Source organism: Centruroides sculpturatus, unplaced genomic scaffold (assembly GCF_000671375.1).
Source record: "Centruroides sculpturatus isolate CEXI.00-Female unplaced genomic scaffold, Cexi_2.0 scaffold696, whole genome shotgun sequence".
NCBI lineage: Eukaryota > Metazoa > Arthropoda > Arachnida > Scorpiones > Buthidae > Centruroides > Centruroides sculpturatus.
Window position 1 is genome coordinate 295,810 of NW_019384932.1, and position 24,857 is coordinate 320,666.

At 25.0% G+C, this 24,857-nt stretch overlaps 1 protein-coding gene across 2 annotated transcripts in view; it reads right to left on the bottom strand.

Moving 5' to 3' along the window:
• LOC111632018 (GATOR complex protein DEPDC5-like) overlaps positions 1–24,857 on the bottom strand; it is a 71,236-nt gene that overhangs the window by 20,698 nt on the left and 25,681 nt on the right. For both annotated transcript variants that reach the window (XM_023376370.1, XM_023376371.1), the window contains 9 exons: positions 23,263–23,454; positions 18,143–18,241; positions 14,969–15,091; positions 14,708–14,855; positions 13,093–13,183; positions 12,894–13,016; positions 12,679–12,764; positions 11,083–11,257; positions 4,249–4,446 (listed from right to left, as the gene is read on the bottom strand). In XM_023376370.1, coding sequence (XP_023232138.1) covers positions 4,249–4,446; positions 11,083–11,257; positions 12,679–12,764; positions 12,894–13,016; positions 13,093–13,183; positions 14,708–14,855; positions 14,969–15,091; positions 18,143–18,241; positions 23,263–23,454 — 1,235 coding nt within the window. The remainder of the gene's footprint in view (positions 1–4,248; positions 4,447–11,082; positions 11,258–12,678; positions 12,765–12,893; positions 13,017–13,092; positions 13,184–14,707; positions 14,856–14,968; positions 15,092–18,142; positions 18,242–23,262; positions 23,455–24,857) is intronic.

Below are 24,857 nucleotides of genomic sequence, written 5' to 3' on the forward strand. Positions count from 1 at the left end.
GTTTCATTTTAACAAAAATTTTATATTAAAAATTCCTTAACAAATTCGAAATAATTTTTGTTAAAATTCATTTATACAAATATAAAATAATAAAACAGAATATATCCTCTCTTATGATAAAAATGAAACATTTCATTATGCTTAACAAAGCACAATAAGTAACAAAACTAAACTTTCATTTCAGTCTATTTAAAATTAAAAACTTAAATGTAAAGTATACAGATAGAATAAAATAATAATGATGATGATTATACAATAAATTAACAATAATTATATAAGGAACCTTGAATCTCCCAACTGATGCTTTATTGAATGTAAGACATCTGATATAAAAAAATTTCTAATATCAAACAGCTGGATTCCTGTATTGGGCTATTACAGCTAAATAATTATTAATAAAATTGGTTGAAGTAAGCTTTCTTGTTAAATTTTAATAATTATAAATAAATCAATTTAATTTATATTTAGAATTCTCCAGAGGAAAAGATCAACCTGGAGTAGGACTTGAACTTTTAACTCCTGCTTACTGGGCACTCTGAGACTATTTTTCTTCTAGAATGCATCTGCCTGGTAAGCAGGAGTTACAAGTTCAAGTCCTACTCCAGGTTGATCTTTTCCTCCAGAGAATTCTAAATATAAATTAAATTGATTTATTTATAATTATTAAAATTTAACAACCTAATAACTTACCTTCAACCAATTTACTTAATGATTATTACTAATAGATTAAGCATTAATAATAGTGTGATATAGGAATCCGGCTGATATTTGAAGTAATTATCAGACTGACTATATTTGTCATAAAAAGTTTCTAATTTCATAGAGTTCCAATTTCTTAAAGCTTTTCATTTCCATTTGATTGACAGTTTTTCATTCATCTTGATGAATGTCATCACAAATTCTGGGATAATGATGAATTCCCAATACACATCCTGCTTTTTTTCTAGTTTTTGTTTATCTTCAATAATTGTGGGCCACTGACCAGCCTTCATTTCTGATGAACTTAATACAAGTATATGAATCATCTATGCAATAAAGTTATCTGTTTATTCAACCATCTCATTTATTTTTCTTTCAATCATTAAACAACAGTTATTTCTTCTGAGAAGAGCCAATTATCATAACCAGAAACTGTAGATTTTTGTCTGATTTAATATTAAATCTTATTTAGACAGTCATATTTATATTGGATGTTTTATATCTTGGTCCATAAGTTTGATCCTTACTGACTGATCTACTTCAAAGTAACCAATTAAACAACACTAAAATACTGCAAAAACTACATTTACTTATCAGTCCATGATTTTAGGATAATATTAAATTCCAATTACATTAACAAACATTAATAATAGAACTAATAGATATGTTTGTAAGCAATAATGCAACAATTGTATTATCCATATTAGAATTGTATATGAACTACATTTTCTTTAATATACAATAATGAGAATGCTGTAATAATACTGTATACTTTATATTGCAATATTACTGAATAAAGGCAAAACAATAATGAAAAAAAATAAGCAAGAAGTTGAAACTTTTAAAATGAACTAAGAATAAGCTCATACTATTGTACTGAAATTTTGAGATAAAAAAAAATATCACAAACTGCACAGTAGCATTAGACCAGATGAAAGAAGATGTTTGGAACAAACTTGCTCTTACTTCCCATTTTTAACGCACATTTTTACATATGAGCTTCAAACAAATTTGTAAAACGGATTAAGTGATTCAAATATGAGGTGCACTGAAGATGATCATATGTTGTAACAGGAATTTGGATACAAAAAATTTGGATATCAGAAGATCTGAGTATAAAAAAACTATTTGCTGAGTATCATCTTCAATATCTTTCAAAAAGAGAATGAGATAATGCAGAATATAATCTCATTCTCTATTCTTCCTTTTGTTTTTCCAAGCAAATGAAATAACAGTGGATCTTAAAATACTAATGAATTTAAATTATACAATCACATCTTTTGTATATTTTGTACATTTTCAGCATTAACTTTATGCACTGAATAAATGTTTTCAACCCAATTCACTGGTCTGCCTCAGGTTAGAAGCCATCCAAAGATAAAGGAGTTATGTTGCATTCTAAAGTGAAATAATTCAAAGACTCCATAACATTATTTTAATCTTCATATTAAATTGGTTTAAATTGGGCTGAAAATGTTTGTTTCATGTATAAAGTTAATGCTGGAAATATATGAAAAGAATGTTTATATAATTTAACCAAAAGTTCAGCTTTGAGAAGACAGTTGAATTCGACTAATGAATTTAAAATTTATTGATATACCTTATGTTAATAAATATTTTATATATACTAGTGTACTGTTTTATATCAAAACAAATATACCAATTTAACTTATTAGAGCAATGACTGTTTCACAATTAAATTTTCTGTGTGTCAAGATATTTTAATAACAATGTTTATTCATATTCTATAAATGATAATACAGTAGAGCGTCAATTATCTGAAAGTCAATCATCCGAAACGTCAATCATCCGAAACGTCAATCAACCGAAAGAATTCCAGTCGGCAAATTTAAATTTTTGCCAGCGCTGTGGCACTGCAGTCTTTGGCTATGTCTTGGGCTACTCAAATATTTTACATTTTTGATACTAAATTAACTTCTGAAGTATAATTTTTTATTGTTTTTATATTTTTCAATATATTTATTTTGTTCGTACAAAATAAAAAAATAATTTTTAATGATACAATAGTCTTCGTTAGGCTTAACATTGACGAAAATTCAATGCGAAGCGACACGCAACGGAGAAAAATGTCAAGATGGGATAAATTAATATATTTTTTCGTACATAATTGGTTATCCAAAACATTGATCTTCCGAACAACCCCAGTTCCCAATTGATTTGGATAATCAACGCTCTACTGTGTATAATAATAAGTTAAAATTTTCTTTATCTTAATAGTATAATAAATATATATTTATAGAAAGTAAACATCAAACCTTAAAAATAATTTTCAATTGGTATATTACTACTGAAACAATTTTACAGATTGAAATTTTATTAAAAAAAGAAATTCTTAAGTACTGTTTTACTTATAAGATAAGTTTTAATTAACAATAATATAAATACATATTAAATTACAGTTCTGCAAAAATGATGTAAATTGCATATACAGTGGTACCTTGGTATACGTCTGCTTTAGAATACGTCCAATTCGGAATACGTCCTGTTTGGACGAAACAAATTTTGCTCGGTATACGACATTTGTTCGGTATACGACATAATTCAATTATACGCGCCATCAATGAACAAGTAGCACTATCGGTGTACTAGACCAGACTAGACGTTTGCGGTGCAACGGTTTATAACTTTGTTAAATTTCTTCTGATCTTAATTCATAAGTGAAATTTTATTATTTTTATTAATCACGAATCGCAAAAAGGCAAATGAAAAGTGACAGAAAACTAAAAAAATTACTAGAATTACAATGGAATTGATGAAAAAGATTGTTGAGAAATACGAAGGTGGCACGCGTGTTCGAGATTTTAACTGTTGTTTACCATATTCCGAGAACGACGATATGGACAGTCGCGAAAAATAAAGACATTATTAAATCTACTAACGTTGCGAAAGGGGTTAAATCAATTTCTAAACAGAGATCGAAGACATTAGATCATGTCGAGAAATGCTTTTGCTTTGGATAACTGAAAAACAGTGCTGGAGACAGCTTATCGGAAGCAATTATTTGCGAGAAAGCTAAAAAGATACACGCTGATCTCACGAAAAATCAAGCAGGAACTAGCCAGGAAAGCGAGGTGTTTAAAGCCAGCCATTTTTTTTACACGAGAACGGATTAATCATTTTTACATTACTTCTTATGGGAAAGGTTGGTTTGGTATACGTCCAATTCAGTATAAGTCCAAACATCGGGAACGGATTAAGGTCGTATACCGAGGTTCCACTGTAATTTCAAAAATATTGAAAATAAAATTGGAAATTTCTTCTTAAGTTTTAAAGATAACTAAAAATTAATTAATTATTATTATATAATTAACAATGATAAAAATAAGATTACAAAAATAAAGCATTTTGCAATCATATAATAAGAAACTTTTTAAGTTTATAATTGCATTGTTGACAAAAAAATTTTAATACAAATAAAATTCATTTTTCTGAAATGCAATTCAATTATATGAATACAATGAAATATTGTTATAATATGTATAACAAACAGAAAAATAATTATTGTTATTAATAAAAACAGAAAATTACCTTTTTTCGTGTATTTGGATGTCTACGTAGTCTATTTAAATTTTCAAGTAGTTTTAGAAAACCCTCTCTTTGTTGAATTTTTTCTTCTTGGGTAATATCATTGTAAATATCACAATGTGTATCACCTTCTAAAATTTGTCTTGTCGCTGACTGAACACCAGGTAGAATTAACAACCGAAGTCGCCAAAATTTCAAAGACTAAAAGAATCAAAATCTCTTGAACCACTTGAAAATTTTAAAAAGAAATTTCTTCAAAATATTCAAATATGTAAATAAACTTTTTCTTAGAATAACACAAATTTGGTTAAACTTTAAAAACAAAGGTTTTCAGTAGAATATTTGTTTATGATTAGTATCATGTAATAAGATTTTATTAAAAACATTTTTGTTCTTCAGGCATTTAAGAAAATTTTTTAAGATATTTGAAGAAAATAGTTTCTACTAGAAATATATTTATATTTTAAATCACTCTAAATTAAAGTTTTTGTATAATATGATATATGTTGAAGAAATAAGATTTTTCTTTTGTTTAAACTGAATTCAGTTTTTATTTAATTGATGACTGAAATAAATGAATAAGCACAATTCATTTCATAAAACTGTTATTTGAAACTGTAATAGTAATATAAATGTAAATGTTAATACAAATAATTCACCATTTATCACACCGGAATTACTAAAAAAATTTTACACACCTGAACCATTTATGGTGTGATCATGCAAAAGATCGGTAAACAAACGTTTTCGAACCCCTTCTGGGCTCTGCTTCAGGTTCCAATCAGTTTCTATAAGGACACTTGATATCCGTTAGAAGTAGAAATCCGTTCGATCATGTCGTTTAAAGCTTGAGTTTGAATTGTAGGTTCGAATGGATTCACACAATCCTCTACTACCAACACGTGCATAAATTTTAAAGAGGAGATGCTGTTATCGATGGCCTGGCAGGAGTTAATTCACAACACGCTCTAATTCACCCATCAAACTCTAATTGGCAAACTGGTTGCGCATGCACGACTTGGATTGTGTGAATCCATTCGAACCTACAATTCAAACTCAAGCTTTAAACGACATGATCAAACAGATTTCTACTTCTAACGGATATCGAACGTCCTTATAGAAACTGATTGGAACCTGAAGCAGAGCCCAGAAGGGGTTCGAAAGCATTTGTTTACCGATCTTTTACATGATCACACTGTAAATGGTTCAGGTGTATAAAATTTTTTAGTAAATGTTAATATAAATTAATATTTAAAATTTAGTTTATTCTTAATTAAAAATAAAATGTGAACAAAACTATTATTACAAAATAAATATTTATATATATAATAAAAACTTTTCATCTTTTTTTTTTTATATTTCTCAATCTTTTACTGCCATATAATAGATATTTGTAAAGATTAATACATTAAAACTTTCATATAACTAATTTATTACATAAATATCATAACTTTATTCTGACCCACTTAAAATGCATTTTGGCTTAAAATATAATGATATGGCCCTCATTGGACAGATACAAACATATTATAAGACTCTTACAATGATACAATTTACAACATGTCTACAAATATATATACTATAACATTTATACTAAACTAATAATTGTAATAAATAACTCAACTAGCTGCACTTCATTATAACTAATTATATAACCAAATTTTTAAAATACAATCAACAATCTCATAAAATACAAACTTGTTAATAACTTTATCAAAGAAGATAAACAAAATATTATAAAATTCCCTGTATATTCTTATTGTTATTACATGCAATTGCTGTCCAAATGTTACATATATCTTTTTCATTCCCCCAAACAGTCAACATTTACACTCTTACTGTAAGGAACTGAGTCCAAGTGTTATTTTTTAGTTAATTTTTATTTTGCTTTTATTCTATTTTTGTTTGGGGTTTACATTTTGTTAGGATGAAGGTTCCCCCACCACTCACCTTAGTAACTAAAACAGAAGAAAGAAAAACCAACTCACTGATGAGACAAAGTGCCATAAGGAAACTAACACACACTTGCGCTCCCAGGCAGAAGTTAAACGAAGTTCCACAGTAAGAAAAGAGGGGACGCCCTACAAGCACTCAATAGGAAACTTGCTAAACCTTATAAAAATTAAACATCCCGAAAATGTAAGAAAGATTAATGTAAAAGGTTAATGAGCATTGTCGGTAATTAGACTGCCAGGAAAAGAATTAAAAAAATAAATGTTAGGTGTAAGTATGTAAATGAGGGGAGTGATTCCAGTCAGAATTGTGACATCACCTCAGAGTATAAAGCCACTACACCGAGAGAAGATGATAGAGGTGAGCTCCTGATAACAGCATTACGAAGTGAAGTCCAGAAATCGATTGAGGCAATTCCAGAGTGAAAGGGATTGAGTCTTGAGGATAGGGGAAAGGATAGAGAAATAAAAGGTTCCTAGTATATTGAGGTGACGGTTAGGACCTTAGATTTGTAAGAATTGTCGTACATAGGTTAAGTACTTGAGATTGTCAAGCTTCAAAGGGGAATAGTTCTAAGTTAGTAAATAGATTAATTTGATTTTGTCGGTTGTTCAAATTGTTGATTTTTTTCATTGAATAAATTGTTTGCTTGTTACTAATTTTGTAAATAGTCTTTAATTGAGTTACTATTAAATAATTGATCTCTTATTGACCTTGTACATAATTATTTCGGTGCATGCGTAAGTCCAGGCCTAGCAATCTAACCACAAACCTGCGTAAAGTACCCGTTAGGTTAATGGACATCTTACTGGCACACAGTTCCATGTCGTCTAACACATCCAATTAAAAATACAGTACTTTACTTATGTGTTGCATTTTGTATGCCATATCATACCAATTGTGTAATAATAAAATTTATTTATTTAATAATACTAATTATAAAATAAATTTTTTTATATACTTTATTTAATCCTTAATATATTCTCAGATTCATAACACAAAGTTTCATATATTCTCAAGTGCCTAACATTGCTAAACTGTTTAAGTTTATAATCCACCTTCCTAATTAATGTAAAGATATTAAAACTCCTTTGTATTTAAACTATTTTGCTATTATAGATAAAATATTCATATAAATTACCTTATTTAAGTACAATCCATATTTATGTTGTTCTATATGACATTTACTTTTCTCCAATACTGTTAACTACTAATCTGCATTTCTAAACATTGTTATTTAATATTTAAATATTTGCACCATCTGTCATTTATTCCTATATCTTCATTCTCATTAATAAGTTTATGTTTTATTTTCTCTAACTATTCTTATGTGAATATGTAATTTCTTTTTAATTAATTTTATCATGTTTTTATCAGTTTCACAGCCTATCTACTAAATTTATATTCACCCCTGAAGTTTGTTTATTATACTATTTGTGTGTTCTTGTAATCTAATCCTCAACAGATGCTTAGTTTAGATGCATATATATATGTACAAGAAATTTGTACATTACACCACTTTGTTCTAAATTATTTATTGTTAATAAATCTTCTCCCCTTTTCTTTTCGATCTTTGATTGTAGAGTATTTATATGTTCTGGTAATAATTCATATTATAATTTATTAATATTTTTTCATTTTCGTTATTTTTTTATTATATTTTTTATTATATTTTAAGCCATATGCATTTTAGCTGGGTCAGAATAGTCATGAATATTTATCCAATAAATTAGCTTTATGAAAGTTTCAATTACTGATAACGCCTTCATAAATATCTATTACAGTCAAACCTGTCTAAAATAGAATCTGTATATAGCAAAAACCTGTCATTAACAGAAGATTTCTTTGATCTCTTAAATTTTTTGCAAAAATTAATGTTAATTAACCTATATATAGCAGAACCTGTCTAACACGGAAACAGAAAGGAAAATTGGTATCTGTATCAAATTTAACACAAGTTTAACAAGTTTACAAGCCTAGCATGTATAAATCATAAAAAAATATAAAATATATACATATGCAATACAGAATAGCAAAATATGATTACTGTATTACAGTAATTTTATTGGAATTTGAATGGAAAGTTTTTGCATATTTTTATTAACAGCTGTTTTTACTTAACATACATATGTGATGTAATTAGAAGTTGTGAAATCTAACACATTATTCCTGATGTGAGATTGTATTTTTTGTTTTAAAGCTTATTTTAAAGTTTTTTACATAACATTTCATTTAAATAATATCAAGTCGAAATGTCTGCCGATAAAATGCACATCAGGCATATTACACTTGCTTTTTAAGTTTTGTGAAGGATATCACACTATATGAACAGTAAAAGAATTCTTGTTCTGTGTATGTGGAAAATGCTTCTAAACTTCAAATGTGTCAAATGTGGTTTTGAAAGTTTTGTTCAGAAAATTTTGAATTAAAGGATACAAAACGTATTGGCCCCAGAAGCTGTTGAAGAGAAATTGTGGAAAGAAATTGTTAAAAATTGACAAATAACAACTTGTGAATTTGCAATAAATTTTAGAGTGTCACAGACACACATTGTTGAAACACTTCATCCACTTGAAATGGTTGAGAAACATGCTGATGATTGTGTTCTGCACACAGTTTCTTTTTTTCCACTTATGAAGAAAACAAACTGAATTGAGTATAATTTTGTCTGATGAAGGTAAGCAGCTGTAAGATTTTACTTTATTTTATTTTTTAACTGGTTAATCATTTTTATCTTAAAAAACTTTTTTTACAGATGAATGACAAAATTGAAGTTAAAATAAAAATATTTGTTATTAACCGAAAATTTGTTCTAGCAGGTGATGATTGCTCGGTCAAGTACAGAGGTACTACTGGTATTTGATTAATGTGATTTTGATATACACTGTACACATCAAGAAATTTATTAATCTCATTAATCAAGGGATACTTACAGTAGGTAATCTGTATATAGCAAAAACCTGTTTACTAAGAAAGAGTTGTTTGGTCCTTTGGGGTTCCATTATAGACAGATTTGACTGTATATGATACTAGCAGACCCACCACACGTTGTTGTGGCTCAAAATGTATCTATTATAAATGCATAACACATCCCCCTGGGAGGGATTTTTCAAAAAATCTCTTCTTAGTGTACATTCTCTTGACATTCTATTAAAACGCAATCAAAAACGCAAAAAACCGCATCTAAAATAGTATAATAGAAGCCAAGTTCTTCACAGTAAGCCTTAATCCTGTCCCTCTCCCCTGCGGGGAAAATATCGAAAAATCCCTTTTTAGTGTATATTCTGTTGATGTACCCTATTAAAATGCAATCAAAAAACGAAAAAAACCACATCTAAAATAGTATAAATAAAAGCAGAGTTCTTTACGGTAAGCTTTAATCCTGTCAATCTCTCCCCAGTGGGGGGAATTTCAACATGTATATTATATAAAAACACGTGCATATTTGAATGCAGCGTTGTGTCAAAATTTCAAAGGAATCGGTAGGAACAAACGAACATTACATTTTTATTTATATAGATAGATAGCAGATGATCTCCTTTAGTTCATCTTCACAGAAAAGCAAACTTAGGTCGTCGTACTCGTACTGTTGGACATAAAAGCCTTAACCCTAGATGATATCTTTTAATTTATATGAATGTTTAACAGAATAATATACAACCTGTGTCCATCCTGAAGTTCCATTCTAAATATTGGTGAAAGAATTTTTGAAATCAGATGAGTAGTTTCGGAGATTACCCCTACATACAAACTTACAAACATTGCCTCTTATAATATTAGTATAGATTAAAACACTGAGATTGACATAATAGGGGATTAAAAACTTAACAGTTATATACAGTCGACTCCCCCTATAACACTGTTGATAATTCTGTTTTATATGAATTCCATGTTGTACGAGTCACTTGGATTTTACAAATACTTGAGTCATTCACAGCCTGGCAAACGTATTTGTAAAATCTAAGTGACTCATACAACATGGAATTCATATAAAACGGAATTATCAACAGTGTTATGGGGTCGACAGTATGTATATATATATATACATATATATACATATATAGGCACTCTTCTACTTACAATCAGGTTAAATTCCTGAGATGTGGTCATAAGTCAAAACTAACCTAGAAAGTACATTTGTACAAAGAATAACACTATATTGTTAGTGTTTAATTCTTAGATTACTTAGTAGAACACATTACGCTCATTTATCTGCTTGCTACTGCTTAGTAGGGGTTGTTTCAAACACAGATTTCTTTTTACCTAATGTGCTTACTTTTATAAGGGCAGGTTTAATTTCCACTGCAATGGAGTGACTATATTTACTATTACAAAATTTTGGATGCATTTCTGAAGCATTAATCATAAAAATTTATAAAAATTTCAAAACAACAGCAAAAAATGCCATTACTCCAACATTACCAACTTCAATGCCACCTCATGAGTGGCAATGGAATGTCATAATTCGCACAAAAACAAAAAATTGATAATATGTGATAGAAACAAATCCACATTGATTATTTGTTATTTATTATTGGTTAAAGACCGAGTTTAACACCACACCACAACCAGCAAGAATACATGAAATTTAAGTTTTAAACATATGGTCAAATTGTTCGTAAGTTGAACATTTGTAAGTAAGGGAGCTCCTGTACATTCAAAATTTTAGTAAATATGCATTTTTTTAACAGATCAATTAACACATTTATGTGAATATCGTTTTAAAATATTTTCAGTTATCTAAGATAGGTACATTTAAAAAATTGTACAGTAGAGCCTCGAAAACGCGGNTTAATTGTGTGCATAAAATAGTTATAATTTCATATAAAATTGTTTGGAAAGCAAGTTAATTTCTAAAGTAATTTTTAAAATATAAACAAATACCTCATTTAGTTCAAATCCTCCTTCTCCTCTTAAACAGATATAATGATCAATATAATTCCATTTGTAATTTTCTAACTTTTCACTAGCAAAATCTACCCAGGATACACCATAAGTGTCATTGTCAGGTGCATGAAACCGATAACAATAATGAATATTGACAACTGGATAAGGATGCCTACAAAACAAAATAATATTTGAAATTTTAAATATATCACTAAAATACAAATAAAATTTTAATGTATATTTTTTTTGTACAAATATATATTTTAACATATATTCCTGAAATGAATTAACATTGTATTAAAATAGTGATAAATTTATTTTAAAATAAATTTTTAAAATTTACTTTACTAATTCATTATTCTAAAAATTATCTAACAGTAATGAATAGTAATGATTATCTCATTATGCTGTATATTTAAACAAATACTAATTTATCCCAAGTCCATTATCTATATAATCAGGATTCAATATCCAATTGCTTTCACATTCAATCCTGACATTTCACATTACTTATTATAAATTACAACAAAAATATATTAAGTATTTGTGTTAGCTTTATTGATAGCTTTTTACTTTTTGCACTGTTGATTTTGTTATTTGCATGAATGTAAATGACAAAAAGTAAAAACATGATAGTAAATTTAAAATAATGCAGATTCATAAATTAAAGTTTATTTTTATTTAAAATAATAATATGCCTTCATTGTTTAAGCTTTATAACAAGCTTTAATTCAATTAGTTATGAAGAGTTTCATAAAAAATATACTTGCAGTACAAACTGAAATAAGTGATGCTTTGGATAAAAATAAGATGAAAGTTTTTAATGTTTTTCAGGAAAAATAAAAATGTTTCTAAATTTTGTTGGCATTTATATATATAATAACATCGAAGTTCAACTTTTACAGACATTCTAGAAGCAAACAGTTTAAAAAACAGACAGCTGATGCTTAAAATAAAGATTTATTTAAAAAGATAAGTAACTATAAATAAAAAGTGTAAATTAAAATATATAAACTGTACATAAAAGAATGGTTTGATATATACTGTAAAATCAATCTTCAAATCTGAAATGACAGTGATAAAATTTTTAAATGTAGGCTATATTTTGCCTGATAATGATTGTTATATATGGCAGAAAAAAAAAAATTTTGTTTTTGCATTAAAGTTCTTGTTTATTGCTGATTTTTGTATTTGCATCTTTTCCTAAAAAATTTTTAATTTATTGATATAATTTTATTTGTATATAATAAATAACATGTGAATCTGCATCAATTTCTTTAAATATTAAAACAATTTGATGATGTTATAAATTCTCTTAACACACTCAATGATTTTTCTTCATGTTCAGGTGAAGCACATTAAATTTATTTAAATTTATATTACATAAATACATAAAAATAAAACTTTAAATAATTTTTCATTTAAAAATATATCTATTTTATGACTACAAACAAAAATAATATTTTTGACAATGAAAAGAGAATTATGGACTCATAAATTGTTTAATTTGGAATATTATGTTATGAATATAATAGTTAAAATGTGTTATGATATGTTATATTCATTAACATACAGTTAACATATAATAGTTACCTTGGACGATATTGAGTAACAGTAATTGTAAGATCATCAAGAGTTAATTTGTGAAATATCCTACCAATACTCATTAAAACTTCTTCCTAAAAAATGAATGATTATCTAATTATCAGCTATTAAAATTATTCATAGAAAAATTTTTTTATGAATATAAATATATATTATAATACTACACTATTTTAATAACTAATTTATGGAAAAGTATATATTACTGGTTGATCTAAGTGAAAACGTCCTCTTATTAGACTAGGTAAAGCAAATTGTGGACTGGAATTAGAATTCATCTGTGAATAACAAGACATTTGTTGTCTTGGCAATACTATAATTTGAAATCCCTGTATAGAGAAATAAATTATGAAGGTATTAAAAATCAAAACAAACCTTTATTAAAAATATCTAAATAATTCTTACTTGCTGTAGTCTTTGGCAAATCAATTCACAAAAAACGTCTGAAGTTTTCATAGGTGCATGATGAACAGAATCTTCATTGTCACGATAACATCTTTGAAAAACATAGAACACAGTATTAACATTTACTTTCTTAAAAAGAAATGAATTAACAAAAATTATTCTTTAAAATGGGAATGAAGGGGTTAAATAAAAACTTAGCTATTTCTCATTATATGAATCATAATATATATAATAAATATAGCCATTCCCTGCCTAACATCAGTACAATTTGTTCAGGAAAATCAGATGTCCTGCAGGAAAATGTTAAGCAGAAACCTATTTAATTATAATAAAATCCAAAATTTCCAACCAATTTTCAAAAATAAAACTAACGCACAATACAACACTTCTATATAAGTTACAGTCTATCATATTAAGATAAACTGCTTAAAACATTGCTTTCTGATTACCAAACAGTTAATACTGTATAGTTGTTAGAAAACAGTTCTCTTGTATTCAATATGTATTGTACAATCTGCATGCCATACTATAAACATTAAATTTATGAGTAACTGTATTAAGAAATTAATTTATAGTACATCACTGTGTTAAGACATTAATTCTTACTTTGCATTTTTTTTTTTGTTAAAAAAATATAATACAATAATTTTGTTGTGTAATAACTGATAAATCTGTACTTTATTCTGTTATAAGAAGATAAAAGTAAGATCTAAAACTGAATAAATTTGTGTTATGTAGATGATTGCCTATAGAAAAAATTCTCCATTACAACTTGCAATAAAGAAAAAATTTATTTTAAATAATTATCAAAAAAATTTGATTAATATTCATTTGTTTATTTATTTCAATTTAGTTTGCATACTTGTTTATTAGTCTTATAATTATGGTGCTTACATAAGTAATAAAATACATAAAAATCTTTTCTGTGAAATTAAACTTCTCATACATACATAATTTTAATTACACAAACATAGCTACATAAGTAAAAACAGATACAATATTGACAAATTGGTTAGTTTAACAGTTGGAATTTGGAAAAACTTCTTTATATAACAGACTTTTGACTTTGCCCAAATTAGTCTATTAAACCAAGGTTTTACTGTATTATTATTATTATTATTATTATGGTACATATGGCATATACAGTTGTGCCTAGTATGATCAAAGTCTAGAAATAACTACAGAAAACAAATGTTTTGTTTACATGTCTATCTGTGTTTAAGAATTTCCTGAATTTCAAGCCTTCTGCAGTATGATGTATGTGCTAGTGCAAAGTTATAATATTTTAAAACTTTTGTGTAGTATTGATATATACAGTATGGAATTTGTACAAGGGAGGACTACTGGCACAATATACATATATTCATCCATTCTCCACAGGTTTTTTTGTTGGCATGCTATTGTGTAGTAGATTTGATATGTAGAAGTCTATAGAAAAGTATCTCATTGTTTGTGAATAATTTATTTTATATCATTTCAGACTTTGTAATTTGGCTGCTAGATTTTGTTTGAGAGGGTGAATGTATTCCTATACATGCATATTGTATTGTAAAATTTAACAGTTTGTTCAAATAGGTTTAAAATATTTGAAAAGATAAATAATTAAACAACAAACCTTCTCTGTGTCAGATCCATACTAATATCTTCAGGTAATAAAAAGTAATCAGATACAACATAATCATTTTGCAAACTTCTCTTATCAGGAAAATAATCAGTAGTTATTGGAAGACAAGCAGGTATAACAAGTGACTTCCAATCTACACCTATACATAAAATAAAAAATTTTGCATTAAAAAGTATTCTAAAGAAGTTTTATTTATATTTATATAATTTCTTATAATTTAGATTAAAATTTTTAAAAAATTACAAAACAAACCTGTAGTTAATGCTGGGGTCCATTCTTGTTCACCTGTAGCACCCCATAACCAAGAAGTACTACGATTTGAGGGAGGTTCAGGAGGAATTATTGTAGATGTTCGTGTCGAACTTCGAATCCTTACTATATATTGTTAATAAAAATATACGACTATATTAATGTGTTTAAAAAAGTTTAATACATAATATTTTTTAAAAATAAATTTATAAAATAATAAATTATCATCATAAATGCTTAAAAATTTTTAAGCATCTGTAGTGATTTAATAGAAACTATAATCTATGTTTGTATATATACAAATTCTATATTTCTTATCAAATTTTAAGTAAAATAATTTATGGGTTTTTCTTACATTTCCCATTATTACAGGACAATTTTACTAAATGTAAACAATTGGGAGAAAACTGAATAATATTAGATAAAATAATTTGTTGGTTAATTGTCCATTTGATATCAATTGCTTTTATTTACACAACAGAATGTTCTTAACTTTTTATCAATTCAATATCTCAGAATAAATAATGAATAAAAAATTATTATTCTAAAATTACATTTAAAATTCTAAAAATGTGAATTTTTCTTTTTTATCTAATTTTGTAATTTTCAGGAGGAAATTAAATAAGACCATTAGACAATTTGGCATACTTTATGTGTATTTTATATGGGTTAATACTAAAAATACTAAAGATCATACACAACAATCTCAAAATGCATCACGACTATTGTGTATCAAACCATGACATCAAATAGCACTTTATAAAAACAAATTCCTATAGCTGCCTTACATCCCTGATCTGGCTTCAGTGAATTTTTATCTCTTTCTGAGATAAGGAGCATCTGAGGAATGTATATATATATCATTTTATGTAATCACAAACAGAAGACTTGACATATATATATATANTATATATATATATATATATATATATATATATATATATATATATATATATATATATATATATATATATATATATATATATATATATATATATATATATATATATATATATATATATATATATATATATATATATATATATATATATATATATATATATATATATATATATATATATATATATATATATATATATATATATATATATATATATATATATATATATATATATATATATATATATATATATATATATATATATATATATATATATATATATATATATATATATATATATATATATATATATATATATATATATATATATATATATATATATATATATATATATATATATATATATATATATATATATATATATATATATATATATATATATATATATATATATATATATATATATATATATATATATATATATATATATATATATATATATATATATATATATATATATATATATATATATATATATATATATATATATATATATATATATATATATATATATATATATATATATATATATATATATATATATATATATATATATATATATATATATATATATATATATATATATATATATATATATATATATATATATATATATATATATATATATATATATATATATATATATATATATATATATATATATATATATATATATATATATATATATATATATATATATATATATATATATATATATATATATATATATATATATATATATATATATATATATATATATATATATATATATATATATATATATATATATATATATATATATATATATATATATATATATATATATATATATATATATATATATATATATATATATATATATATATATATATATATATATATATATATATATATATATATATATATATATATATATATATATATATATATATATATATATATATATATATATATATATATATATATATATATATATATATATATATATATATATATATATATATATATATATATATATATATATATATATATATATATATATATATATATATATATATATATATATATATATATATATATATATATATATATATATATATATATATATATATATATATATATATATATATATATATATATATATATATATATATATATATATATATATATATATATATATATATATATATATATATATATATATATATATATATATATATATATATATATATATATATATATATATATATATATATATATATATATATATATATATATATATATATATATATATATATATATATATATATATATATATATATATATATATATATATATATATATATATATATATATATATATATATATATATATATATATATATATATATATATATATATATATATATATATATATATATATATATATATATATATATATATATATATATATATATATATATATATATATATATATATATATATATATATATATATATATATATATATATATATATATATATATATATATATATATATATATATATATATATATATATATATATATATATATATATATATATATATATATATATATATATATATATATATATATATATATATATATATATATATATATATATATATATATATATATATATATATATATATATATATATATATATATATATATATATATATAAAAGGTATCAAGACTGCTTTGGCAAATAAATAAATAATAATAAATAAAAAATGTCATTATTTCTATAAAGATATTATGATAATATATACTGTATAATAAATTACAATATAAAAACTATTGTTTTTTCTATTTATTTTTGACTGTTTTGTAATATAAAAATATGCCTGTTTGCATATGATTAGTTGAACATGCTATGATATAAACATGCTAAATATATGATATTATAAATAAGCATAATGAAACAAAAATAATCATTTAACTTCATAAAACATAATATTTTAAAATCTTAAAAATATTGCATAAAGAATTTAACTGGAAAAATATATAAGCTAAAAAAAATGAATTATATGAATCTACTAAATGTATCTAAATTTTGAAATATTTTATTCCTTTAATTAATTACTTTATTTTATTACTTTTCTTTAATAAATTTTCATAATTTTAGTAAAACAGTGTTATAATGTTTTAAACAACTTGATATATAATTTAATTTATATATTAGAAAAATCCATTAAATATTTTATTGAAATCAAAATCAGAATTATAAAAATTACTTATATTATCTGCTCCACTTAAACTAGCAGAACTGGCAGAAGAATGCATTTCCTTTGCTTTTTTCCCATCTGGATGATATCTTTCATTGTCAAAAATATCTAAAAATATAATAAATTACAGAAAAAAGTTTGTCAATTTTACTAAAGATTAACTATTTTACAAAAAAGTAGAAAGTAATTTAAAAGTGACTATTTTATATGTAATTACTCTAAATTCAATGAATAAATTAAGAATGAAGTAACAATATTTGTTTACAAGATGGAATAATTATACAAATGTTTTATTGTATTAAGAAAAAATCTTGTTACAGGGGGATTACAATAAAAGTTACATACAAAAAAAGTTAGTACATTTTCATACTTTATCAAATATCTGTTATCATAATAAAAAACCCAAAGTTCATAACACATAAATTTCTCAATTCACAACATCTTGTTTTAACATTTTTAAAATATAAACAAAAAAATTTTGAATATTATACATTTTATTTAAAGTAATTTCATTTAAGCTAGATCTAAAATTTTCTTCGTGTTTTAAATTAAAAATCTCTTTTATTTTATATTTATATTGCGCTTCTAGGATCTTTGGACATTCGGTAAAAATATGGTAAATATTAAAGATTTCGGATTTACACCAATAACATTTTTTGGAAAAATCAANTTTATTTTATATTTATATTGCGCTTCTAGGATCTTTGGACAAGATGGAATAATAAGGTAAATATATTATCAAATAAATAAATTTCAAGTATACACGATTCCAAAATTATATAATACAAACTTACTACAACACCTGCGCATTTGCTGAGAGAATTTTTTAAGAACTTTTCTAAAAATAGATTTAAAAACCCAATGATGGCCCATGGGAGTAGGCTGAAAATGTTTGTTAATAAAAAATTCTCTCAGCAAATGCACAGGTATTGTAGTAAGTTCAAATTTATCTCTGCTGAGTACTTCCAAATTATATTGTATAATACATTCTTATTATATCTAATCCAATTCCATGTTATATCTGCTCTATGTTAAAATATACATTAAAATACTATAAATAAAGTAAGCTATAAATTATTTGAACAAATTTTAGTAAGGTAGTTTATTATTTGGTATTAAGTAAATTACATATAAATTTAGTTCAGCATAGTCAAGATGATTTGACTATGATTAAACCAGAAATACACAAAACATCTATATTTATTAGCAGTGGTTATTTAGCAATTTTGAATCCAATATTTATAGATTAAGAGTAATTGCATGTATCAAAATGCATATTAATAAAACATCTTAAGTTACCATTGTGTAAAATCTATATAAAATATAGATTTTATGGATAACCTAAGATGTATTTATTCTTAATCCATAAATATTAGATTCAAAATTACTACTACAGTAGAGCCTCGAAAACTCGGCCTAATGTGGACCGAAAAGTGGCCGAGTTTGTGAAAATGCCGGGTTATCGGGAATGGGGTTAAAAAAGGATAAGTATGCATGTTTCCTCAGAAAATATTGTACTGTACTTGTATGTATTGATGTATTGTTTGCTTGAGAATACAACAGAGAATAAACTGCCCAAATACCCTTAAACAAAGGAAAAGTATGCCCAAATACCCTTAAACAAAGGCTCTATGCCTTCGTAAAGTACCTACTTTACGAAGGCATAGAGCCTTTACTACATGAAAATGAAAATTAATGAATACACTGTGTACAGTAATTTACCTGATAAGATAGACCTCAGAAAAATACTTTATGAGGCAAAAAGCTGTCTATAATGAAAATTAATTAACTAAGGATTTTTTTTGCCCTGCCAGGGTGTGACAGAGTTATCCGGAGTGCCGGGTTATCGAGTGCCGAGTTTGAGGCTCTACTGTACTAATAAACTGTTACATAGCAACTGCTAATGTAGATGATTAACAAACAAATCAAACTATTATATAGTTTCTATCATCTATCATTAAAATAAAAAGATTTGTAACATCAAGCAAGTAAACTGTCTGAATTAAAAATTTTATGACTAAAATTTTTTTATTTTATTTTAAAAAGTTCTCTTTGGCCTGTTATGAATATTACAAAAATTAACTTCTTGCAAAAAATGATAGATATTTTTATAAATTGTAATTATACTTAATTTTATAGTCATTTATTTTATTGTTAACACAATACAGTACCAGAAACTTTCTAATTTTAAAAATCATTTTTTTAATATAGAAAAAAATTGTTTAATTTTTTCCATTATTCATATTGTTTGTCCTCACTTAGATTTATTTTCTTGAATTTAAATTTGAAACTACTTAAAACTGTTTTATTAACAGTTAATTGAATGATTATACAGTAGAGCACCGATTATCCAACTCAATTCGGGACTGGGTTGGTCGGATAACTGAAAAAACAGATAACCGAAAAGTATGAAAAAATACATTATTAGTATAGTATATTAGTATATCTCATGTAATTAGTATATTAGTATATCACTATTAACCTATTTTGCATTGAATTTTCATCGATGTTAAGACTAACAAAATTTTTTTTAAATAATAATTGTCACTATTGTATCGTTAAAAATTATTTTAAAATTATTTTATTGCTCACAAAACAAACCACCACTCATAATTAGAAAATTAAGCCTCGTTTAAATACTGACCTTCCTTTCATGGTCGAGCCAGTGTTGCCAGCTAAAACATGCAAAAATTTAACAAAAATAATATTAAAGTAGCCAAGACATAGCAAAATATTGTAGCGCCACATCACTAGTGGACATTTGAAATTTACCGACTAGAACGGTTGGTTAACCGATGTGACGATTAATCAGGAGTCGGATAATCAATGCTCTACTGTATATGCTAATTAGTAAGCTTTTTATTGTGCATAATGCTTTCTATAGGTTTTTTTCTCATTTTGTTATGATAACCATTAGAATCACCCAACTCACTGGTCTCTGTAAGATACTAAAATTTTAATTGGGCTGCAATTTGAAAAAATTGTAGACCTATTCTACTGTCATCCATCTGTCTTTCCTTAATCTCAAGAACAGAGTTAGATAGATAAAAGATGAGACCAGATATGGAAACCTTAGGGGCAGAGGCCCCAATTAACTATATATGAACTTCCGATGCAAACCAGAAGTCAAGTTATTTCAATTCAAAACTTTTCACCTAAAAGCAGTTAATAGATGACCAACACAACTCCATTGATAATGGAAAAGTATGATGTACAGGGGCAAGACAGTACAGTACTAATTTGAGATGGCAAGCATATAGAGTGAAACCTTGCTTAATGAGCACCTCGCATAACGAGCAAAACAAATTGTAAAAAATTGCCTCGCTTAACAAGTGACGAGGAGAGGAAAAGTCCCAAATTGTGCGCATGCTCCATCAGTCTATGTTTAGCACTCATTCCACTAGCATCTTAATGTCACTTGTGATCACATTTTTCCAAACTTGTGTTCACACACATTACTTTTAAACAACAACCACCATAGCCTGTTATATAATAAATATGCCAAATGATACGCAAATTCTTGGGCTACGTAAATAATTATAATTATGCTATAATTAAATATTAGAAACTAATTAATTTGACTGGAGTTAGGCATTTATGCTGCCATCTCATATTAAATTTAATAACCAATTCCAAATTAAATTTTAGAAATGTCTGAATTAAAAATTAACTATTTATAATTGTTAAATTTAATATGAGATGGAAACATAACTGCCTACTTCTAGTCAAATTAATTCATTTCTATTAAATAATTATAGCCTTTACATAGCCCAAGAATTTGACATATCGTTTGGAGTGTTTATCAAACATATCTGTGATTTTTTTTTTTGTTTTCTGCAAATTGAATTCTCATTCCAGGTTGGCTCATTCTGCACTAGAAGAAATGATGATGATGATTCACCTCCTTAACAATGCACATTGTATAATTTTCTTTGAATAAATGTTATACATAAAATATTTGAATATTTTTTTTGGCATGGAACGCATTATCGTATTTTACATTAATTTCTATGGAAAAAATTGCTTCACTTAACGAGTGTTTTGTATTACAAGTACAATTCTGGAATGAATTATGCTCGTTAAGCGAGGTTCCACTGTATTTTAAATGAACTAAATTTAAAATATGATTAAAAATTGCAGTCTGGCATTATGATGATGTCACAATAAATNATAAAAATGTTTTTACCAGGAACGTAAGGTGTTCCCAAAGATGATGATAAATAACAAATATTGCTTTGTGAATTTGGAAGTGGAATTGTAATAGCTGGAGATGGCACATAAACAGATTTTGGCTCTGGAATTGTTTCTGAAGCCACAAAACAAGTCGTTGAAGTTTTATCTTCTGACATCCTTCTTGGAAGAATGGTACGAGGGTGATTGTTAGATGGAAGTGTTGCCTTTCGTCTTGATGAATGACGTTGTAAACTGTGTGTTGTGCTAAACAAGAACTTTAAAATCAAAACTATGCAATCAAGTGTATTATGACAGAAAACAATCAACTAAAAAGAAGANTGAAGTGTGACAAGTCCTTAAAATTTATAGCAAATTACATATAGCTGTTCAGAGATTTATTACAATATTGGACAAAAAGATGATAATTATAATATTTTTAAAAAATTTTCTTTCTTTCAAGTCCTCTAATGTAAGTGAGTATTCAGTTTCTAATATAAAATTACAAAACTGAAAACATTCTCATGACAATTTATAATTTCATATTATAATTTACTTGTCTCAATAAATTTGTTAAGATATTTTCTTAGTCAATATTAAAAATTCTTATTTTTATAGATTTAAGTATAAAATTAAGATTATAAAAGTTTGAAAATTGTTTGGCATAAAAAAGTAGAACATGACTATTAAAAATTAAAAAATTAATAATAAATTTCAAAAGTCAATTGAACAATTTCATTATCAACATGCCTGTTGTTAGTGTTATTTTACTACTAAAGACTGGTTCTAAACAATAAAAGAACTAACTTAAATTATTTTATACAATGAAAATTTCTGGGAATGCATAATATGGCTGACTAAATTAAGTATACACAAGTAGTATTTGCATTCATTATTGAGTTTATCATCATTCTATTTAATAAATTTAATAACTTTGACAAATTTAATAAATTAATTACCTTCTGAAGTAGATAAATGATTTACATTACTAGTAATTTTTTTACAAAAATTTTCTGATGTTAAAATAGAAACAGGTAACAATTCGTGGCTAAGAACTAAATCTTTATCCATGTCGGCTGGAATTAATGTTGCAGCTGTGTTATGTGGGACTGCTTGGTAATGATGCTGTTGCATAAATATTCCAGTTGGTCCTAGAAAATTTTTATAATTTTGAAAATCATATCAAGTAATTTCATTTATAAAACACTCAATAATAGAAAAAATACAAAAAGATATATAAAGTTTACAATATTAAATATATATTATGTATTAAATTATTTAATAATAAAAATTTAAATTAGTGATGAAAGTTAATTTCATTATAATTCATACAAAAATATAAGATAACTCAATAAATATATAAATTTTCAAGCCTTGTTTTAAATATTAAAAAGTATCATACAGAATAATTAATTAATTTTATTAATTATTAATATAATTTAATAAAACAAATTATATAAATCAAAAGTTTTTATACAAGTCATACATATGTACATTTTACATATATAAATTGTAATTACAACGGGGCTTCAAAAAGTTCATGAAAAAAGGATAGTATGAAAAAACGATTTCAGTTATGATGTTTATTTTTCAACATATGCTCCATTAAGGTCAATACACTTCTGCAAACGTTGATACCAACCTTTAAGTTCGTCTAAGTAGAACTGAGGGTTTTGTGATCTGAACCATGTCAGAGCAGCTCGTTTTACATCTTCAACTGATGGAAAATTGGCCTTTTACCTTTCAGTGACTTATTCATTTGTAGGTTGCTGACTTCTTTGAAGCGTTATCACCATAAACTTGTTTCAGAGCATCAATGATTTGCCTATTCCCCCAACCAAGTTTCACCATGAACTTGATGTTTGTTCTGGACTGTTTTGGTGGATTCCATGTTGCTTGAATGGTGCTTGACTTTCAACTGGCAGTGCTGAGTTTTTATCTGCATTTAAGGGTTCATGTTTGAACATGTTATAACACATTGGTACAAGAATGTTCAGGTGCATTGAAATCAAAATCCTTCCAAACAATTTTTAGTTACGGACTTTTTCCACGAACTTCTTGAAGCACCCACATATTTAAAATTATTATTATTGAAATTATTTTTTAATTTTAGTATAGTAACAATATGTATATTATAAAATTATTTAAATAAAATTAATTATCACTTTTAAATAATAATGGTCAAATCTGGTTAATAAATATACAGTCAACCCCCTATAACGTGCGTTCCTATAACGACAATTCCTATAACGTAGTGAAAAAATTGTAGCAACATTCGTATAAAGTACCTCCTAAAACGTCTTCGCCGACTCGTTTCGCAACAAGATTGATAGAGTCTGGACCAATAGTGGATGAGCAACCGAACTACTTTCCTTCGACCCTGCGCCACGCTACGGAGCGGCTAAATTGAGTTTGCTATCGTCTGTACAGTATTATATATAAATTATATATAAATTAGGTACTGTACATATAATTATATATTAATTATATATAAATTAGGTACTGTATATATAATTATATATTAACTTAATTTATTGTAACTTTATTATAATTA